Below are 19,513 nucleotides of genomic sequence, written 5' to 3'. Positions count from 1 at the left end.
TGCCGTCACAGTGGGTGCGTCCGGTGGCTCTCGGTGCGCCAGGGAAGGGCCAGGCTGAGCTGTGGGGGTAGGACGTATGTGGCTCCCCCAGGGCCCCAGCCGGGCGGTGCCACCTCCAGCCGCAGGCGGCAGCTCTGCTCCTGCCGGGGGCATGTCGCGCTCTCAGCCAGACACCAGTGCTTGGGCTGCTGGGGCTGCGTCTCCGGTGTCAGCCCAGCAGCGTTGGGCTTGGGGCTTGGCTGCTGGTGCTCTGACTCCAGACAGGGGCCGGGGCTGACCCCCTTGGGGCTGCCACCCGGCCCCTCGCCCTGCGCCCCGGGCTGTTGCTCGCACTCCGCCTCGCCCTTGCTGGCATCTCTGTCCCACTTGCTGCGGGGGGCCCAACGCAGACGCTTCTCCTTCCTGAGGCGCCGGCGGGCGTTGGCGAACCACGTGGAGACCTGGGGGAGGCTCATCTTGCTGATGATGGCCAGCATGACCTTCTCGCCCTTGCTGGGGTAGGGGTTCCTCAAGTGCTGGCCCAGCCAGGCCTTCAGGGCACTGGTGCTCTCCCGGGAGGTGGCCGCCCTGGCTCGGGACAGCTCCGCGGGCAGTTCCTGGCCGAAGCAGGGGGCGCACAGCACAGGGCCGGGCAGGAGCAGGGGCTGGAGGTTGTAAGCAGCCGTCACCTGGAAGGCACAGGACAGGGCGGTGAAGCCCTCGGTGCAGAGGTGGCTGCAGGGCCCTGCCGAGGCGTGGGCAGGGAAGGGGCTTGCTGGTGGATTGCCCAAGCCATGAGCTCCCAGCCCTGCCCCAGAGCAGCGCCCCGTGTTCAGCCACATGGGACTGGCACATTTGTTGGTATCTGCTCCCCGAGGGGAGAGCAGGGCCTTTGCTCCGGGCAATCTAGTGTCCTTCCCCCATATCCTGCCGGGGCTCCCAGTTCCTGTCCGCTCTTGTGCTGAGCACACTGGGAAGTGCCCCTCAGCGGCCCCCCTGCCCTCTAGGCTCTGTCCTGGGGGCAGGCTGGGCTCTATGGATACACCCCCAGGCTAGCCCACTGCTCTGCTGGGCCTGCTCCAGCGGTGGTGGTGGTGGTGGTGGGGGAACGACATGGGACCGTCCCAGCCCTGCCAGATCAGAGCCCTGACCCACTGAGCTGATCCTGGGGACAGACAGTCTGTGGGGCAGGCCCAGCTCTGCCCCCCACTCCAGAGTACTGAAAGCCACAGGCAGCCCCCTGGGGTTTGCTGGAGGGGGCTCCCAGCACCCACCCCTGTTCCTGTGGATAGCGCTGTGGCCCCCACCGGAGCCAATGGGCAGGGCAAGACCACAGCTCCTGGGAACTATTGTTCGGTGTGTGTGTGGGGGGGCTCAGCGGGCCCCTACAGCCAGCTACCCACCCCACAACAGGGAGAGCTGCTACCCCACAGGGAAGGGAGGCAGGCAAGTCCCAGTCTCTGGGGCAGCGTGTGTATAGCTGGCTGCAGGGGACCAAGGCGTGAGTAGCAGAGTGGGCAGTGATGCCCGGCTGTAACCACTCGCCCGCAATGCCCCCCCAGTGCCAGGGCTAGACCCCCAGGAATCCTGGTTCCCTGCCCCTGAGCCACCCACTAGCCTCCTCTCCCGTTTGAGCTCAGGGTGGCAGACGCTTTGCCAGTGGGTGCTCAGCACCTGCCCTCCTCCCAGCCACAATGGGTGCAGCGAACTGCCCGCCCCCTGCTTTTCCCACTGGGGTGGGGGCCACGTGCAGGGCACCCCCTGAGGGGCGGCGACAGCCCCCTGCCCCCCCCAACACCCCAGGCCTGGCGGCCCGTCACTTACTGGCTGTGCAAGGAGACTCAGGTGCGGTGGCAGCAGGTTGGTGTCCTGTGGTGCCGGGTAGGCGCAGGGCAGCTGCAGGACAGCGTGGTGAGGGGGAGGCGGCAGCCCTGGGGCCCCCCACACCCCTCTGGGGCCCCCTGGCTTGTTGCCAGCCTGAGCCTCCCCCCACACCAGCTGTGCTGCTGCCATGCTGCTGGGACCAGTGGGAGGGAGCCCAGAGCCCAAAGCTTTATAGGGGGCTGGGGGGGAGGGTCCGTGTGGGGCCAGCAGGGTGATTGACAGCTGCTTAGCAAGGACGAGCAGTCTGGTGCCAGCTCCCGTTAAAGCGCCCGCACAGATTGTCTGGGTGGTAAATCCCCCAGCACGGCTGGTTCCCTGCAAGTCCAACATGCCACGGTCATGCCACGACCGCGCTCCCGTGTCGGCCATCCCGGGGGTGACACGTGGCGCCAGGCCGGAGGAGCCCCGTGCGTATGGCGATAGTGCCCGGCTGGCACGGTGGGGTTCTGCTACACCAAGACATGGGGCATAACCGTCCCCAATCCCCCAGGCCAGCCCCCATTGGGCTGGAGGGGGGATGGGCTTGGCCTCATGGCCCACGCTGGGGCCCATGGGGGTGACCGGAGGGCAGCAGTGGTGGGCCTGGGGAGGCAGCGCTGGGGTGGCACACGCCTTAGCCCAGGGCTGGGGCGAGGCTGGAGAAGCCGGTGGTATTGGCACTGGTGCTCCGGGGGGGCCTGCGGTGAAAGGAGTCAGGCCGCCTGTGGCCTACAGCCCAGCGGGCCCCCCCAGGAAGGGAGGCCCTGCAGCTGCCTGGGCCCTGCCCAGTGGGGGGGCGGGGGCTGGAGCCAGGGCTGCTGTGGGGGCAGGGGAGAGAACCCACCTTGCTGCCTGGTCCCCCACCCCCGCTGCAGCCATAGCTCTGGGGATCCTCAGGGCAGCGCCCTGGGCTACCTGGCTGCGCTGAGCCCAGCTGCGGGCGGCGAGAGGGGCCCAGGTGGAAGGACCCATCACTGAGCCCTGGGTAGAACCGCTCTGAGCTGCGACCTCCCCAGGCAGGGGGGTGCAGCTGAGCTGGGCTTAGCCCCAGCTGGGCTGCAGGGAGGGGGCAGATGAGCCCTGGAGGGCAGGGGCAGGGGCAGGGGGGCCTGGGAAACAGATTCCAAACAGCAGCAGCTGCTCGGCCGTGCCAGGAGAGACCCCAGCAGCAGGGCGAGGTGGTGGGTACGGGCGTGTGCACGTCAGCATCGCACCCTGGGGCCACCCGCCCTGCCCCCGAGGGCTCTGGTCGCAGGAATCCCGCTGCCCTCAGCCCCGCCGTTCACTCAGTCCCCGGCGGGAGGGGCCCCTGACCCCGAGGGCCCTTCCAGATTCTGCCCCCCGGCCAGGGCTGACACAGACGTGGACCCACAGCTGCACGTAGTGATTTATTTCAGCATCAGGATCCATTAGAAAACAGCAGAGCTGCAGGGGCGTGGTGCTCCCGGGCTGGGCGAGGCGCCTGGCACTGGCAGACCCGGCAGTAACCGAGTGAGCGCCCCGTCGGTGGAGATGGGAATCACCAGGGCGGGACAGCAGGGGCTGCGGGTCAGGACTGAGGGGCATCCGGATGGGCGGGGGGCGGAGCTGTGTTAGTATGAACATTGGGAAACACGGCGCCTCTTGCCCCTGCTCCGGCCGGGCAGACGCTAGCAGGGCCCATCCACTGCCCTCGGGGCAGCCTGAGCCCCCGGCAGTGGGTGGCACTAGGGCTGCGCTGGCAGGGGCCGGGAGCCAGCCCCACTAGCGGGAGAACTTGCGCACGGCGCGGTACGAGGCTGGCACGGCGAGGTGCTGCGCCTGCCCCCGCTCCTCCTCCTCCGTCAGGTCCTCGGCAGAGCCCCAGCGCTTCCGGGCCTGGCCGCTGGCCTTGGGCAAGAGCAGACAGGCCAGCGCCCTGTTCCTGCCACGCACCGCTGGCAGCTCTGGGGGAAGAGAGGGCAGGGCAGGGTCAGGGCAGGACACACGGCCCCCTCCCAGCAGGGCTACAACCCCCAGCCCCCTCCACACACACACCCTGGCAGCCCCTGTCCTGTCCCCTGCCCTGGGGCACAGCTGAGCTCAACGGGTGCACATGGTGGCACCGAGCAGGGAGTGCCCAGCCCTTTGCACGGCCCCTCCCCCCAGGCAGCCAGGCTAAGCCCCGCCCTCACTTGTGTGCCCCTTCCCCCATGCACACGCTGCTTGCGGCCCCCCTCCATGGACCCGCAGGGAGAGGGGGCCCCCGAAGGGTGGACAGATAGACAGACAAAGGGCATTTCTCACGGGGCAGCGTGGCGGCTCTGTCCAGCGGCTTCTCTGCTCCCAGGTAGTGTCTGGCCAGGTGTCCACTGTGATCCCGCACGTTCTGCTTGGCACCTGCCGGGACACACGGTTCAGCCCCCCCGCCAGCGGGCTCAGCCCCCCCCGGCGGCCTGGCCCCAGGATGGAGAATGCACCAAGAGGGCTCCAAGTCCTGGGCCGTGACCCCCTCCCCAACACGGGTCACCCAGCGGGCGGGCCCTTGGCTTCAGCCCCGCCCACCCCTCTTGCCAGTGCTTTCCCGTGCCCGCGGTGTCATGAGAAGGGGGCAGGCCGGGGGGCAGGTCCCTGGGGTGGGGGCTGCTCACCGTAGCTGCGGATGAGCAGGTCCATGACCTGGTGGTGTCCATGCAGAGCAGCGATGTGCAGCGGGGTGTAGCCCTGGGGGGACACGGAGGCATCAGGACGCGAGGGACCGGTGGCGTCAGACCCCCGGCCCAGCCCTGGAGGAAGGAAATGGGGCTGCCCAGGAGACTCCCCCCCCCCCAGCAATCTCCCCACCCGGGGGACGTGGGCATCACCCCCTCAGAGCGGCCCCCTGGCCCTGAAAAACGCCCCCTTCCACAGCACAGCCCCCAGTGATCTCCCCGCCCCCACCCCCACCCTTCCCAGTGAGACCCCCCAGCATCCAGTCCTGCTCCAGCAACAATCACCCGCCCCCGGGCACCAGTGCCCACTGCCTAATCTGTCCTGAGGAGCCTGCTGCGAGGTCCGTCCGTCTGTCCGTCCCCGGGCACCTGCATACTCACGCCCTGCTTGGGGGGGGTGGGGTGGAAGAGAGCACAGGGTTAGTGCAGGGCTCCTGGACCCACTTCCAGTTAACCCTTCATGCCCCGCACATGCAGTGCCACGCTGCCAGCACAGTGCCACACTGCCAATGCAGTGCCTGCCGATGCCATGCCATGCTGCCAGTGCAGTGCCTGCCGATGCCATGCCACGCTGCCAATGCAGTGCCACCCTGCCAGTGCAGTGCCCCGCTGCCAGTGCAGTGCCTGCCGATGCTGTGCCCCGCTGCCAGTGCAGTGCCTGCCGATGCCATGCCCCGCTGCCAGCGCAGTGCCCCGCTGCCAGCGCAGTGCCACACTGCCAGTGCAGTGCCTGCCGATGCTGTGCCCCGCTGCCAGTGCAGTGCCATGCTGCCAGTGCAGTGCCACGCTGCCAATGCAGTGCAGGCACCAGCTGGGCTCTGGCCGCCACCCCTCCTCCGACATGCCCCATCCCGCCGGAGCTCAGGCCCTCGCCCAGCACAGCCCCCTCCGCCTGGTGTCCTGGCAAGCCCCCGGCAGCCCCCGGCTTCTCCTGCCCGCACAGCAGCTGGGGAGGAAGACAGCAGGTACTCACGTGCTGGGTCCGAGCATGGGGAGCAGCGTGGGGAGGGGGAGAGGAGAACCCGTTAGAGCCAGGCACGTATGGATCACTGCCCCCCCGCTGCTCACAGCCCCTCCAGGGCTCTGCCCCACTCGGCACTCAGCTCCCCAGGCCGGGGACCCCACCCTCCGGGCCCCACTCAGGGAGGTGGGAGGCCATGGGCCTGGGGCTGGCAGAGCCCCTGCTGGGACCTGCTGCCTGAGGCTGGACAGGGCCCCGAGCCCCCCGCCCGCCCGCCTCCCCTCGGCCGCCAGGAACTCACCGAGCGCGTGTTCACATCGGCTCCTGCAGCCACCAGCAGCGAGGCCAAGTCCTCCTTGCCGTGCTTGGCCGCCCAGTGCAGCGCTGTCTGCGGGGAGAGGCCGGGCTGGGCTCAGACCCCCTGCTGCCCCCCAGCCTCGCCCATCCCCCGAGAGAGACCTTCTCCCCCCATGTGGGCTCAGACCCCCTGCTGCCCCCCAGCCTCGCCCATCCCCCGAGAGACCTTCTCCCCCCATGCTGGGCTCAGACCCCCTGCTGCCCCCCAGCCTCGCCCATCCCCCGAGAGAGCCCTTCTCCCCCCCATGCTGGGCTCAGACCCCCTGCTGGCCCCCCAGCATCGCCCATCCCCGAGAGAGCCCTTCTCCCCCCATTTGGGCTCAGACCTCCTGCTGCCCCCAAGCCTTGCCCATTCCCCGAGAGAGCCCTTCTCCCCCCATGTGGGCTCAGACCCCCTGCTGCCCCCAAGCCTCGCCCATCCCCCGAGAGAGCCCTTCTCCCCCCATGCTGGGCTCAGACCCCCTGCTGGCCCCCCCAGCCCACCCTCGCTCACCCTGCTCCCCACCATGCTGGGCTCAGGCCGAACCACCTCTGCCCCACCCCCCAGCCCCACTCATCCTGGGCAGAGGATCTACCTGCATCGCACCTCCAGTGGGGAACGTGGGCAGAACACAGACACCGGCACCTCTCCCCTGGCCGGCTCCATGGCACCCTCCCGTGGGGCTGGAGGGGGCGCTGTCCCGGGGTGGGGGGGTCACTATGTTCATAAACAGAACCCAGGAAAGGAGCCAGGGAGCCCGGCCCTGGAATGCAGCAGGGAGGGGGCGAGGTTGATCCTGGGGTCCCAGAAGGGTCATACTTACAAACTGCTCCCGGCCGAGACGGGCGCCGGCGCCAGCAGGGACGGCGGGCGACAGGGACGGGCAGCGGAGACGGCGCCAGCAGGGATGGGCAGTGGGGACGGGCAGCAGAGACGGCGCCAGCAGGGATGGGCAGCGGGGACGGGCAGCGGAGACGGCGCCAGCAGGGATGGGCGATAGGGACGGGGCAGAGAAGGAGACATGTTAGAAGCATCGCATGGGGCCCCCGGAGCCAGCGGGGTGTTGGTCCAGCGTGGGGGAGGGCAGCCAAAACCTTCCATTTGGGGCAGGAAACTCAGCCACCAAACATCTGGATTTGGAAACCCCTGGAGGGAGCTGTTCTTCGGGCCTTGGGCCCCCTTCTCCCTACAGACCGGGCTGCTGGCTGGACTGCTCTGCTACTGCCCCCAGGGCTGGGCTGAGCTCCCATCCAGACCCTCTGGGCTCCCTGCTGGGCATCGGGGCTCCCGGCAGGGACCAGGGCTCAACCAACCTGCAGCAACCCCAACACCCCCCGCCCCGAGCCTCTGTGGGAGCAGCCAGCTCCACCTGCCCCGACTTACCCCCTGAGCCGCACCGGAACCAGAGCCCAGCAGGTCAGCAACGGGGAAGAGAGAGAGAGCAGGAAATCAGAGCCTGTAGATGGGGGGGTGGGCAAGAGGGCGGGGAGGGGACAGGCAGGTGTGGGGCAGTGGGTTCATTAGCTGCAGGAGGGGCTGGGATTTCGCAGGAGTTTGGGGTCCCAAGAGCTTGACTTTGCCCCAGGCCCCTCTGGGATTCGCAAGGCAGCGCGACCCACCCCCAGCTGCAGCCTGAGCCGCCCGGTCAGGGCTGGAGGGAGCATGGGTCTGGCATGGCCCTGTACTCACCGAGGTGAAGTCCTGCAGCACGTCCCACGGGAGCAGAGAGAGAGAGAGAGAGAAAATGGGTGAGCTCAGGCTAAGGCTGGGGCAGCCCCCCTTTCCGGGACACAGAGCAGCCCCCCACACTGCCCAAGAGCAGCGGGTCTGGCCCAGAGCCCCTCCCACTTTCCCCAGCCCAGCTGAGCAGATCAGGCCAGGCATGAGGGCCAGACTTGCCTTCCTGGTGACCAGGGACGGCTCCTGTTTGAGCAGGTGACTCAGGGTGAGCAGGTGCCCGCTGGCTGCCCCCTGCAGCCACTCCTTCTCCACAGGGTCCAGCTGGGGGGGGAGACACAGTGAGTGACAGATAGCAGCACTGGGGCACGTCAGGGCCGTAGGGGGGCTGCACAATGGCTCTAGGCTCAGAGTGAGATGGGTTCCCACGAGGACTGTCAAGCAACTAAAAAAATTAATTGCGATTAATCGCGCTGTTAAAGAATAATCGAATACCATTTATTGAAATATGTTTGGATGTTTTCTATATTTCCAAATATATTGATTTCAATTACAACACAGAATACAAAGGGTACAGTGCTCACTTTATATTATTATTTTTATTTCAAATATTTGCACTGTAAAAAAAAAAAGAAATAGTATTTTACAATTCACTTAATACAAGTACTGTAGTGCAATCTCTTTATCATGAAAGTTGAACTTACAAATGTAGAATTATGTACAAAAAATAACTGCATTAAAAAATAAAACAATGTAAAACTTTAGAGCCTACAAGTCCACTCAGTCCTACTTCTCGTTCAGCCAATCGCTCAGACAAACAAGTTTGTTTACATTTACAGGCGATAATGCTGTCCTCCTCTTATTTACAATGTCACCAGAAAGTGAGAACAGGTGTTTGCATGGCACTGTTGTAACCAGCGTTGCAAGGTATTTACGTGCCAGATGCACTAAAGATTCATATGTTCCTTTATGCTTCAGCCACCATTCCAGAGGACATGCGTTCATGCTGATGACGGGTTCTGCTTGATAACGATCCAAAGCAGTGTGGACCGACGCATGTTCATTTTCATCATCTGAGTCAGATGCCACCAGCAGAAGGCTGATTTTCTTTTTGGTGGTTTGGGTTCTGTAGTTTCTGCATCGGAGTGTTGGTCTTTTAAGACTTTTGAAAGCAGCTCCACACATCGTCTCTCAGATTTTGGAAGGCACTTCAGATTCTTAAATCTTGGGTCGAGTGCGGTAGCTATCTTTATAAATCTCACATTGGTACCTTTGCGTTTTGTCAAATTTGCTGTGATAGTGTTCTTAATACGAGCAACATGTGCTGGGTCATCATCCGAGACTGCTATAACATGAAATATATGGCAGAATGCGGGTAAAACAGAGCAGGGGACCTAGAATTCTCCCCCAAGGAGTTCAGTCACTAATTTAATTAATGCATTATTTTTTGTAATGAGCACCAGCAGCATGGAAGCATGTCCTCTGCAATGGTGGCCGAAGCATGAAGTGGCATACGAATGTTTAGCATATCTGACACGTAAATACCTTGCAATACCAGCTACAAAAGTGCCATGCAAACGCCTGTTCTCACTTTCAGGTAACATTGTAAATAAGAAGCAGGCAGCATTATCGCCTGTAAATGTAAACAAACTTGTTTGTCTGAGCGATTGGCTGAACAAGAAGTAGTGGACTTGTAGGCTCTAAAGTTTGACATTGTTTTGTTTTTGAGTGCAGTTATGTAACAAAAAATCTACATTTGCAAGTTGCACTTTCACAATAAAGAGATTGCACTACAGCACTTGTATGAGGTGAACTGAAAAATACTATTTCTTTTATCATTTTACAGTGCAAATATTCGTAATAAAAATAATATAAAGTGAGCACTGTTCACTTTGTATTCTGTGTTGTAATTGAAATCGATATATTTGAAAATGTAGAAAACATCCAAAATATTTAATACATTTCAATTGGTATTGGATTAACAGTGCGAATAACTGCAATTAATTTTTTGAGTTAATTGCGTGAGTTAACTGCGATTAATCGACGCCCTAGGTCCCACCTCTCAGCAGCACCGGGATCCCGCAGGGCCGGTGGTGGTGGGGGGGCTCACAGTGGCCCTCGGCCCAGAGGGAGACGGGTTCCCACCTCTCAGCAGGGAAGCTGAGCAGACCCCAGCTCGAGAACACGGGACGGGGATGAAGCGAGGAGGGGCTCAGCGTCGGCTGCCGGAAGGAGTCGGGGCTCTCACCTGGGAAGTGGCCCAGCAGCTCCGACAGAGACCCAGAGCCTGAGCACGGAGGTCTCTGCAGCATGCCTGGGCTTGGGGCTCACCAGAACAGTCTGTGCTTCAGCCTCCCTCTCTCTGGGCCACCCTGCAGCCTCCCTGTGCCGTGTCCAGGGGACAACAAACCCGCCTGTTGTGCCAGCGCGGTGTGAGTGTCACTGAAAGGCGGGGCGAGGTGCGGTCACCCCGGCAGGGCGCACGAGTCTCTGCCAGGGGCTGGCTCAGTGGGACTGGCTGAGCGGAGCTCACGGCGCCAAGCAGGAGGGCAGGAGCCTGGAGGTCCTGTCTAAGGAGGTGGGGAGGCTGCACGGCCTGCCCGGGGCAGGACGAGGGAGACCCCGGGAGGCTGGGGGGCCTGGCACTGACGGGGCCTGTCCTAGAGACTGTTCCACGGCTGGGGCCGAAGCACCGATCCTGGGCATCTGACACCCCGTCCTGCCTACTACTCACCGCCACAGAGCTGGAGCCCAGGCTGCTCCCTCCATCTTCGGAGGCATCCTGCTCCGACTCCGGCTGCCGGGAGAGCAGAGGGAGAGAGGTGCACGGGGCTGCCAGGAGGGCCAGGGGAGTGACGCAGCTGCAGCCAGTGCCCACTGCCCATTCTGACGGCACCAAGGGACACCACAGCTGGGGGCAGTCCCCAGCCCCACCTCCTCCCCCACCTTCCAGGGGCTGGAGAACTGCCCACTTCTGGGGAACCTCCCTGTCCTGCCTGCCAGCCCTGCGGCCGGGTGCCAGGCTCCCTGCAGCCCAGGACCTACCCGGGTTCCGTGTGGCAGTGACCCAAGAGCTGCCGAGCTGCTCGACCAGCAGAGCCAGGCCTGGGGTCAGGCCCCTGGGATCTGTCTGCTCCCTGGAGCGGGGCCAGGAATACTGCCATGTCCAGGGGTACCGGGCCCCGGCTGCCCCACGGGTGCTGGGGCCTGCAGGGGACACAGAATCCCTGCCAGGGCCCGGCCCAGCCCCTGCAATTCCCCAGCCCCCCCATTCAGTCCCTCAACAGCATGGCCCAGAGCACCCCCATGCGCCCAGGAGCTCCCAGCCACTCCCCGTCTGCAGCGCCAGGAGGCCTCAGCGCTGCCTCCTGGTGGAGCACCCAGCACGTGGCCTTGGAGACACTAGGGTCGGGTTCCCCTTTCCCGCACGTATCCCGCCAGCAGGGCAAATCGGGCGTTGGCAGCTGCCAGTGACCCCAGACTCCTGCTCGGGATCGCCGTCTGCAGCGCCCCCCAAACACCTGGGGCTCTAACCCGCTCCCCCACGCCCCGCAGTGCCCCCTGCTGCCCACGCCCCCAAGACCACGGTCCCCCACCAACACACGCCATTCTCTGCCCATTCACCGGGGGTGTCTCCCACAGCACACACACCCGCCCCCCCGGGTCAGATACCTTCTACCCAGGGCGTCCCTGGGGGGCCCACACCCGGCTCCTCCTGCCGCCACTGGCTACTTTGCCGGGCACCCCTCACCTTGGAGATGCTCTCTGCATCCTCCTCTGCCGCTCTTGGGGGCTCGGACTCCGGCTGTGGGTCGGGGGCTGTAGCAGGGACCCCCTCAAGGCTGCCCCAGGCTGCAGTGCTCTGCCCCCCAGGAGACATGCCAAGGGAGGAATTCAGGATGAGCTGCCTGTGGGTCTGTCCCCACCACTAGCTGGGAGCACAGGGGCCTGGGGCTGAGGGGGCTGTAGTGAAACAGAGCCCCTGGGGCTCCATGCTGGGGCCCCGGCCCAGAGCTCTCCCCTTTCCCCTCCCCCCGGGGCCCAGAGCTCTCCCCTTTCCCCTCCCCCTGGGGCCCAGAGCTCTCCCCCTTCCCCTCCCCCTGGGGCCCAGAGCTCTCCCCCTTCCCCTCCCCCTGGGGCCCAGAGCCCTCCCCAAGCTCCCAGGGCAGGGGATGTGGGGGGCTGCTGTGGTGGGGAGGGGCCAGGGAGCCATGGGTGAAGGTTCCCTGCATCTCACCGAAGCACTGAAGTCAGTGACCAGGATGTGGGGCAATGCAGCCTCTTCCTCTGGCCCTGCCCGCGGGCCCTCCCACAGGGCCATGCCGGCCGGCGGGCCAGGCGCTGCTTCCTGGGAGCGTTGCTTCAGCACCACGTACTTCTCGCCCTGCGAGTCAGATCAGAGCATGTCACGGCCTGGCGCCCCCAGCGCCCTCCCCCCGCTGGGCCCCGGGGATGCCCACCTCACGGAGCCTTTCCCGGGGGCGGGGGCTGAGCTTAGCCCAGGAAATGCCCACAGTCACCTCCCCCTGCCGGACCAGGGCTAGCTTCTTTCCAAACTCCATGAAGGCCTCGTGGGGCTGAGCTGTGGGGACAAGGGCCAGGTCACGCAGGGCAGGGCCTGTTCAGACCTCCCTGGGACGGGGACTCCTGGGGGCCACCCACAGTCCCTTCCCCAGTGGGGTCCCGTCCAGCTGCCCCCATCCAGGCTCTTGGCAGCAGCTGGATTCCCGTGTTCTGGCCCCTTTCCCACCAGAACAAGGCACGAAATGCTGGAAATCTCCTGTTCCCCAGAGCATCCCGGCAGCCAGCATCACTGCAGCTGGAGCAGCCCCATGGGACCCCCGCCTCCCTAACATCCTGTGGCGGTGAGTCCCCCAGGACAACATCAAGATCATGCCGAGAAGAACTCCCTTCTATTGACTGACCCCTTCCTGCCCCATCTCCCAGCGCAGAGCTCCCCTCCCCATTGGGCCGGGCTCTCCGGCTCCTGCTCCAGGCTGAGGAAGTGCCTGGTCACCCAGCCACAAACACCGGAACAAGCAGACCCAGGTCCGTCTGCGCAGGGATAAAAGCCCCATGGCTGTGGCTGGCCCAGGCCAGCTGACTCGGGCTCCGGCACGAAAAAATCGCCATGCAGACGTTTGGGCTCGGGCTGGAACTAGGCCTGGGAACCTCCCACCCCGCAGGGCGCCTGAGCGTCTGCACGGTGATTTTCAGCCCCGCAGCCAGAGCCCAGGTCAGCCGCGGGGTTTTAGCCCTGTGTAGACGTAGCTCCGGGGGCCAGAGCTAACAGCTGGGGGCTACGCAGCACCGAACCGAGCCTCTGCGCAGCGCCCAGCAGGACCAAAGCGAACATGCAGCTAGCATGGGACTGAGCCCCACGGGCAGGCAGGCAGGGTCACCCCCCCCGCAGCCCCAAAGCCCCATAGGCAGGCAGGGTCACCCCCCACCCGGCAGCCCCTGAGCCCCACGGGCGGGCAGGGTCACCACCCCCCCCGGCAGCCCGAGCCCCACGAGCAGGCAGGGTCACCCCCCCCCCCCGCAGCCCCAGAGCCCCACGAGCAGGCAGGGTCACTCCCCCCCAGGCAGCCGCAGAGCCCCACGGGCGGGCAGGGTCACCCCCCCCCAGGCAGCCCCAGAGCCCCACGGGCAGGCAGGGTCACCCCCCCACGGGCAGCCCCAGAGCCCCACGGGCAGGCACGGTCACCCCCCCCGGGGCAGCCCCAAAGCCCCATGGGCAGGCAGGGTTACCCCCCCAGGCAGCCCCAGAGCCCCACGGGCTGGGAGAGTCACCCCCCCAAGCAGCCCCAGAGCCCCACGGGCAGGCAGGGTCACCCCCCACCCTGCAGCCCCAGAGCCCCACGGGCAGGCAGGGTAACCCTCCGGCAGCCCCAGAGCCCCACGGGCAGGCAGGGTCACACACCCCCTGGGCAGCCCCAGAGCCCCACGGGCAGGCAGGGTAACCCTCCGGCAGCCCCAGAGCCCCACGGGCAGGCAGGGTCACACACCCCCTGGGCAGCCCCAGAGCCCCACGGGCAGGCAGGGTCACACACCCCCTGGGCAGCCCCAGAGCCCCACGGGCAGGCAGGGTTACCCCCCCGAGGCAGCCCCAAAGCCCCACGGGCAGGCAGGGTCACCCCCCAGGCAGGAAGGCTGGAGTGCCCAGCAGCCCACGGCAGTTTGAGGTCACTAGTTCAGTGTGCTGGTACCTGCTGGAAGCTGCTCCCCAGGGCAGAAGGGAGCTGCCAGGACCCCCTGGCTGCGGGGGTTTCTCTGGGGAGAGTGCTGGAGAGGAGGGCTGGCCTGGCTGGGATCACACACAGCCCTATCTCCCCAGAGCAGACATCCAGACAGGAACCCCCTCCCAGGGCTCCACCCAGACTTGCCAGCTGACAGCTACCCGGGGGGGAGGGGAGGGAGCACTGGGTTCAAAGTGACCCCTTGCACAGGGGCCCTGGGGCTGGAAGGGGTCCGGGGGCCCAGCCACTCCCTGCTCAACAGCCCCCAAGGCAGTGTCCTCCGGGAGCACCTGCCATGCCAGCCCGAGGGGGTCGGCTCAGCCAGTGCACACCAGAGAGCCGTCACCCATATTCTACCCCCAGCGGGGCCGGGCCAGTTTGGGTGAAGCCGCGGCTCCCAGAGACGAGCCCCACTCTTACACTGAACTGGCACCTGCCAGGTTTACATTGAAAGGGCACCAGGCGGGACACAGGAACGGCCAGACAGGCTCAGCCCCAAGGCCCATTGCCCCAGTCTCCAACAGTGCCAGCCCCAGACATGTCAGAGGGAGGCACAAGGATCCCACAGTCAGTCAACGGACCCCCACAAAGGTCTCACCCTGATCTCCAATAGTCAAAGATCAGTTCAGACTCTGGAACTCTTCCAAACATTTTGTCAGCATTAACTGCGACATCTCTGGAGATTCGGGAATCTAGCCAAATTCTTGGCTCAGTGACACCCTGTGGCAGTGAGTTCCACAGGCTAATTACACAATGCGTGAATAAGAATTTCCTTTATCAGTTTTGAATTTCCCACCTGTCGGTTTCACTGGCCGTTCGTTGGTGCTTGTGCTGTGGCTCAGTTTTCCCAGCCTTGCTCGTTCTCATCACCCTTCCCTGACCCCCCAGCTGCGTGCGACGGGGGCCCAGCGCTGCCCACAGGATCCGCACCATCGATTGATGCAAAGGTGCTGGAACATTCCCCGTGTTATTCTCCACCCCGGTCCTTGTGCAGCTCTTCTGCCTGCAGCTGCGCATTGAGCAGAGGTCTCCATTGCTGTCTGCAGTGGCACCCAGCTCCCGCCCCTGGCAGTTAATCTAGACCCCTGGGAGGTGTGAGGAGTTCAAATTCTCCCCTCCACCACACGTTACTCACCCATCCTCCCTGCACCCAGCTCCGTCCCTGGCAGTTAATCTAGCCCCCTGGGTGGTGTGAGGAGTTCAAATTCTCCCCTCCACCACACGTTACTCACCCATCCTCCCTGCACCCAGCTCCGTCCCTGGCAGTTAATCTAGACCCCTGGGTGGTGTCAAATTGTCCCCTCCAATGTGCATCACTTTGTGTTTATCGCCACTGAATCCCATTTGCCACCATCTTCCTGGATTCCAAGGCCAGAAGGGACCACTGTGATCATCCAGTCTGACCGGGCCAGAGACCTGCCCCCAAACCATTCCTAGAGCAGAGCTCCTGGAGAAACCTCCCATCTGGATTTAAAGGAGTCAGTGATGGGAACCCACCTCGGCCCCGGGAAGTCGTTCCAATGGGAAACGACCTCACTTTTGAAAAATTACGCTGTATTTCCTCACTTGTCTAACTTCAGCACGCCCACTGACCAGCACCCACCAGCTGGCAGCTGAAGTGAGACAAACTGTGTCGTCCATTCCCCTGGCTACGTCTGCCCTCTCCGGTCTGGACTAGTTACCTTCCCGTCAGCTGCCACGTTTGCCCACACCCTGCCCAGCTCCTGCTCACATGACTAATAACTAGATTAAACAACACAGGTCCCAGCACAGCACCTTGCAGCCCGCTTTGACCTTGTGACATGGTGAGAACTGTGACCATTCCTCCCTGCTCTACTCTCACCCGTGACAACAATGAGCCTCTCTAGTAGCTCCCTGTGTGCGACCTCATCCACCCAGACGTTGGAATCGAAATGAATGAGGCCACCCGGTTCCCCTTCCCGACACAGGCCTGCACCAGGATCACAAGATCCATTTCAAGTTACACCTTCACTTAAACCACTGCAGCTGTGTGTGCAGACCAGCCCCGCACAGGACCAGGCGGGGGACACAGCACCTTTGCCAGCTCTGGATCCAGGCCAGAAGGGCCTGCCTGGAGCCCCAGAGTGAGCCGGCTGGCCCCCACACACCCAGGGTGCCAAAGGGGCCACTGCTGGCTGAAATCGCCCACAGTCCATGAGAGGCAGCCGGCATCTCTCTCAGAAGCCTGTGGTCAGAGCGAGGGCTGGAAACACTCTGGCTGGGGCTGATAAATGGTTAACGAATCGGTTGCTCAGCCCAACCTCCATTCCTGTTAGCACAGGGGAGAGGCAAAGGAACAAATAAGAGGGGAACACAAACCCCTATATCCTGCCCTGACTGCAGCCCCCCCAGCCTGGGCCGTTTCTGCAGGATGTGCTGAGGAGGAGGCGGAGACTTTCCGGCTTCCATTGGGAACTGTCCCAGAAGAAACAGGACAAAGGAGCCCAGGCAAGGGGGGCTGGAGCTGAGCATTTGGGGCGCAGCCAGGAGAGGCTTGGTTCAGGCAGCTGTGAGCAGCTGTTTTAGGGCAGGGGCCTGGGAGTCAGGAGCGCCCAGATGGGAACCCGCCCGGCGCGACTCCCTGCTCAGACGTGGATTATCTCCCAGGTTGGATCCGTAATTAAACACCGACTAATCACACTCTCAGGATATTAAACATGTAACAAACCCGCTTAGCTCTGGCCAGGGACGGGGAACGGGAAGGTCACCCAGGCTAATGAGCAGCAAGCGCGGCGGTGTCTCCAGGCGCTGATCTCCACAGCTCTCCTAGGGTAAGAACAAACTCCATCACTGCCACCCCCTTTGCCCCGAGTTGGTGGAGGCCCAGACCCTGCCTAGCACAGGGGTTACCGCCCCAGACCCTGTGCACACAGCACAGCTAGCATGACACCCCCCTTGCCCCTCCTAGGGCCAGCCCCCCCCAACTACTTCAGCATGGCCCCAAGCTACGACAGGCCTCTCGCCCATTCTGTCCTAGGGCCAGAGCACCCTGGGCCAAACACAAAGAGAAGCCCAGTCCCGTCTGGCAGCACGTTCCGCCTGTTCTGCTCCGAGCGCACGGCCCACACTCAGCAGTGACACCATCCTGGGGGGGCCTGCACAGGCCAAGCGCCCCCTCACGAAGGGCGGCCTTTCAGCCCATGGCTCCTGGCAACAGCCCCATAGTCTGCCCTCAACTCTGCTCCAGCTCGCTTGGCGTGTACCCGGGTGCCCCTGGAGCCCAGGCTTCGCCCACCCACGTGGGGGGCCAAGGCTCTCGTCTCAGCCCCGAACCCCGGCCCTTTGGCTCTTCTCTTAACTCCCTCCAGTTTCTCATCATGGCTTGAGCCCCAGGCTGAACACTAATGCTGGGGTGGGGGGTGTCTCCAATGGGCCCAGGGTCTCCCCGGGGGGCAAGCACTGACCGGGGGGGGGGTCTCCCCGGGGGCCAAGCACTGACCGGGGGGTCTCCCCGGGGGCCAAGCACCGATCCTGGGGGAGTTGCGAGTCTCTCCCTGGGGCGGCGGCTGAAATGCTGGATCCGAGCTGGATTTGGGGCCCGGGTCCCCCGGCGCCGGGCAGGGGGCAGCCAAGGCAGGGCTGGAAGCTCCCGCGGTGCCCGGGGATGTGGGGACTCCTTAGGGACCATCCTCCCCGAGTCCCCCCCAGCCCTGGCCCACCTGGGAGCGGGGTCCCCGAGCGGGGCCGGCGGCCGGTGCTGCTCCAGCAGCTGCGCTCCGCGCTGGGCCGGGGCACTGCGGCGGGCGGGGCCCGGCGCGCACGGTCCAGCCCAGGACGCTGCGCCCCGGAGCGGCCCGTTCCGGGTATCGAGCCCCGAGCCCCGCTCGAGTACAGCCGTCGGGTTCGGCCCAGCCCGGCTCCCAGAGCCCCCGGCGACCGGCCGGGCTGGAGGCAGCCCCGGGGCGCTGCGCGCGGGACAGGCTGCGCCCAGAGCGCGAGAACCGGGCAGGCGCAGCCTGAGGGCTGGGGGCGGGCGGCCTGCAGCCTAGGGGTGGCCTGCGGGGGGGGGGGGGGGGCTGCAGCCTAGGGGCTCGGGTGGCCTGCGGGGGGGGGGCTGCAGCCTAGGGGCTCGGGTGGCCTGCGGGGGGGGGGGGGCGGGCTGCAGCCTAGGGGCTGGGGGGCAGCCTGCGAGGGGGGGCTGGGAACCTCTGTCAGCAGGAGCCAGGCATGGGGCTGGTCCGTCCAGGGCGGGGGCCGGCAGTGAGCTGGGCAGGGGCTCAGGCACCAGCCCCCCCAAGGCCAAGGGAAAACTCCTCCCGCCGGCAGGGCGAGGGGAAGCCTGGCCGAGGTCCCTGCCGCAGGCCGCTCGCTTCTGGAAGGGCAGGCCAGGGCCATGCTGGTGCCTTCGGGCCCGGCTGTAGGCCAGGCACTGCCGCGCTGGCATGAGGGCAGTGGGGTGAGCTCATGGCCTGGTACATGCTGGAACAAAGTCTCTTGCCCAGCCCCAGGGGAAGGGCGGGGGCAGCTGGGGAGGGGAGGGCGCACCCCTTCCTTGGCTTGACGCAAGAAGCAGGATCGCGGCCCACAGTGGGGTTTTCCCTGCCCACTAAAGCCAGATGGGTCAGAGGTGCTGGGGAGCTCCTGACTGGAGCAGGAAGGGGGTGGTGGTGTCTGAGGGCTCTTGCAGCCTGGGAGCCTATGGGGTCTATCCTGTGACCCAGCAGAGCTCCTGGCGAGTATCCCAGAACGTCACAGCCTGTCCCTCTTCAAAGCACTGGAGTGAGCCCAGCCCCTCTCACCGCATGGCCTTAGGGCCATTGTCCAGACTGCACCGCTGAGGCGGGCAGGGAGGAAATAGCCAGTCCAGACCCTGGAGCTGGTGCGGCACTGGTGTGAGAGCACAGCCATGCTGTCATCTCCAGGCCGGCTGGGCTGAGGAGCACAACTGCCTCGCAAACATCTTCAAACCCAAACGTGTGGCCTGGCTCAGCTCCCCATCGCAGTGCCACACGAGGCTTGGCCAAGCTAGGGAGGAGCAACTGGGACTTCTGCAAGCCCACACGCTGCTCACCAGGAATACATCACCCCTGGGGCAGCCAGAGGAAAACAGGGCCCCTACTGTCTCCCCCTTGGCCCTGGCCTTGGAAGACCTGAGGCTCATGCTAAGCCAGCACCGTTCCTAGGTGGAAGATACATACCCCCACTTGCCCCAACTCTTACTCGGCAGCAGCTTCATCTTTGCCCCCCCTGGGAGGGGGCAGCCTTTTGCTGTTCAGCTGCAGGAACATCCAGGGCTGGAGGCCAGGGGAGGGCTCACACTGAAGTTAGGGAGCTGCCCCTTCCCCCCTCTATGGATAATCAGTGTAATGCAAACGGACAGAACTAAAACTCCGAGATTAGCTGTTATAATCACATGTAAATACTTCCCCACAATCCGCTCAGGGAGGGGCAGCATGTGTAGTTTGGGCCTGAGTTACAGGGGATTTAGGCTGTTTACCACTCCATTAATTTCATCACTACACACCACCAGCGGCCGTGTAGGGCAGCCCAGCTCAGCGCTCTACAGTCAAGGTCACTGCGGCTGGGGGCAGCCGATCATGCGAGTGAGCTTTGCCTGCTACAGCCCGCAGGGCTCGTACCCACCGTGGGAGGCTCTGCCCCTCTGCACCCGTCCCCAAGCAGCTCAAGCCTCCGGAATTCCAACACAGGCCCACGGGGCCCTTTCTTGCCCGGCAGATGGTGTCAGGTGACGGCTGCAAGGGAAGCACTTTACTAGCCCACCCCCTGACAGACACACACAGGCCCAGGGTGCAAGGAGGGAGGCTGT

General features: G+C 64.5%; 1 protein-coding gene across 1 annotated transcript; it reads right to left on the bottom strand.

Moving 5' to 3' along the window:
• Positions 1-4,823: 4,823 nt before the first annotated feature.
• On the bottom strand, positions 4,824-13,755 carry LOC135886896 (ankyrin repeat domain-containing protein SOWAHB-like). Its single transcript, XM_065414674.1, has 8 exons — positions 13,696-13,755; positions 11,724-11,870; positions 11,238-11,348; positions 10,221-10,283; positions 7,709-7,810; positions 5,774-5,860; positions 5,353-5,457; positions 4,824-4,895 (listed from the first exon to the last, which is right to left on the bottom strand). The coding sequence occupies exons 2-8, from the start codon at positions 11,805-11,807 to the stop codon at positions 4,824-4,826; spliced, it is 624 nt and encodes a 207-aa protein (XP_065270746.1). The 5' UTR covers positions 11,808-11,870; positions 13,696-13,755.
• Between the last annotated feature and the right edge of the window lie 5,758 nt (positions 13,756-19,513).

The sequence above is a fragment of the Emys orbicularis genome, chromosome 12 (genome assembly GCF_028017835.1).
Source record: "Emys orbicularis isolate rEmyOrb1 chromosome 12, rEmyOrb1.hap1, whole genome shotgun sequence".
Lineage (NCBI taxonomy): Eukaryota > Metazoa > Chordata > Testudines > Emydidae > Emys > Emys orbicularis.
Note: the sequence above shows the minus strand (reverse complement) of the source record. Positions and strands in the feature narration are given on the sequence as shown.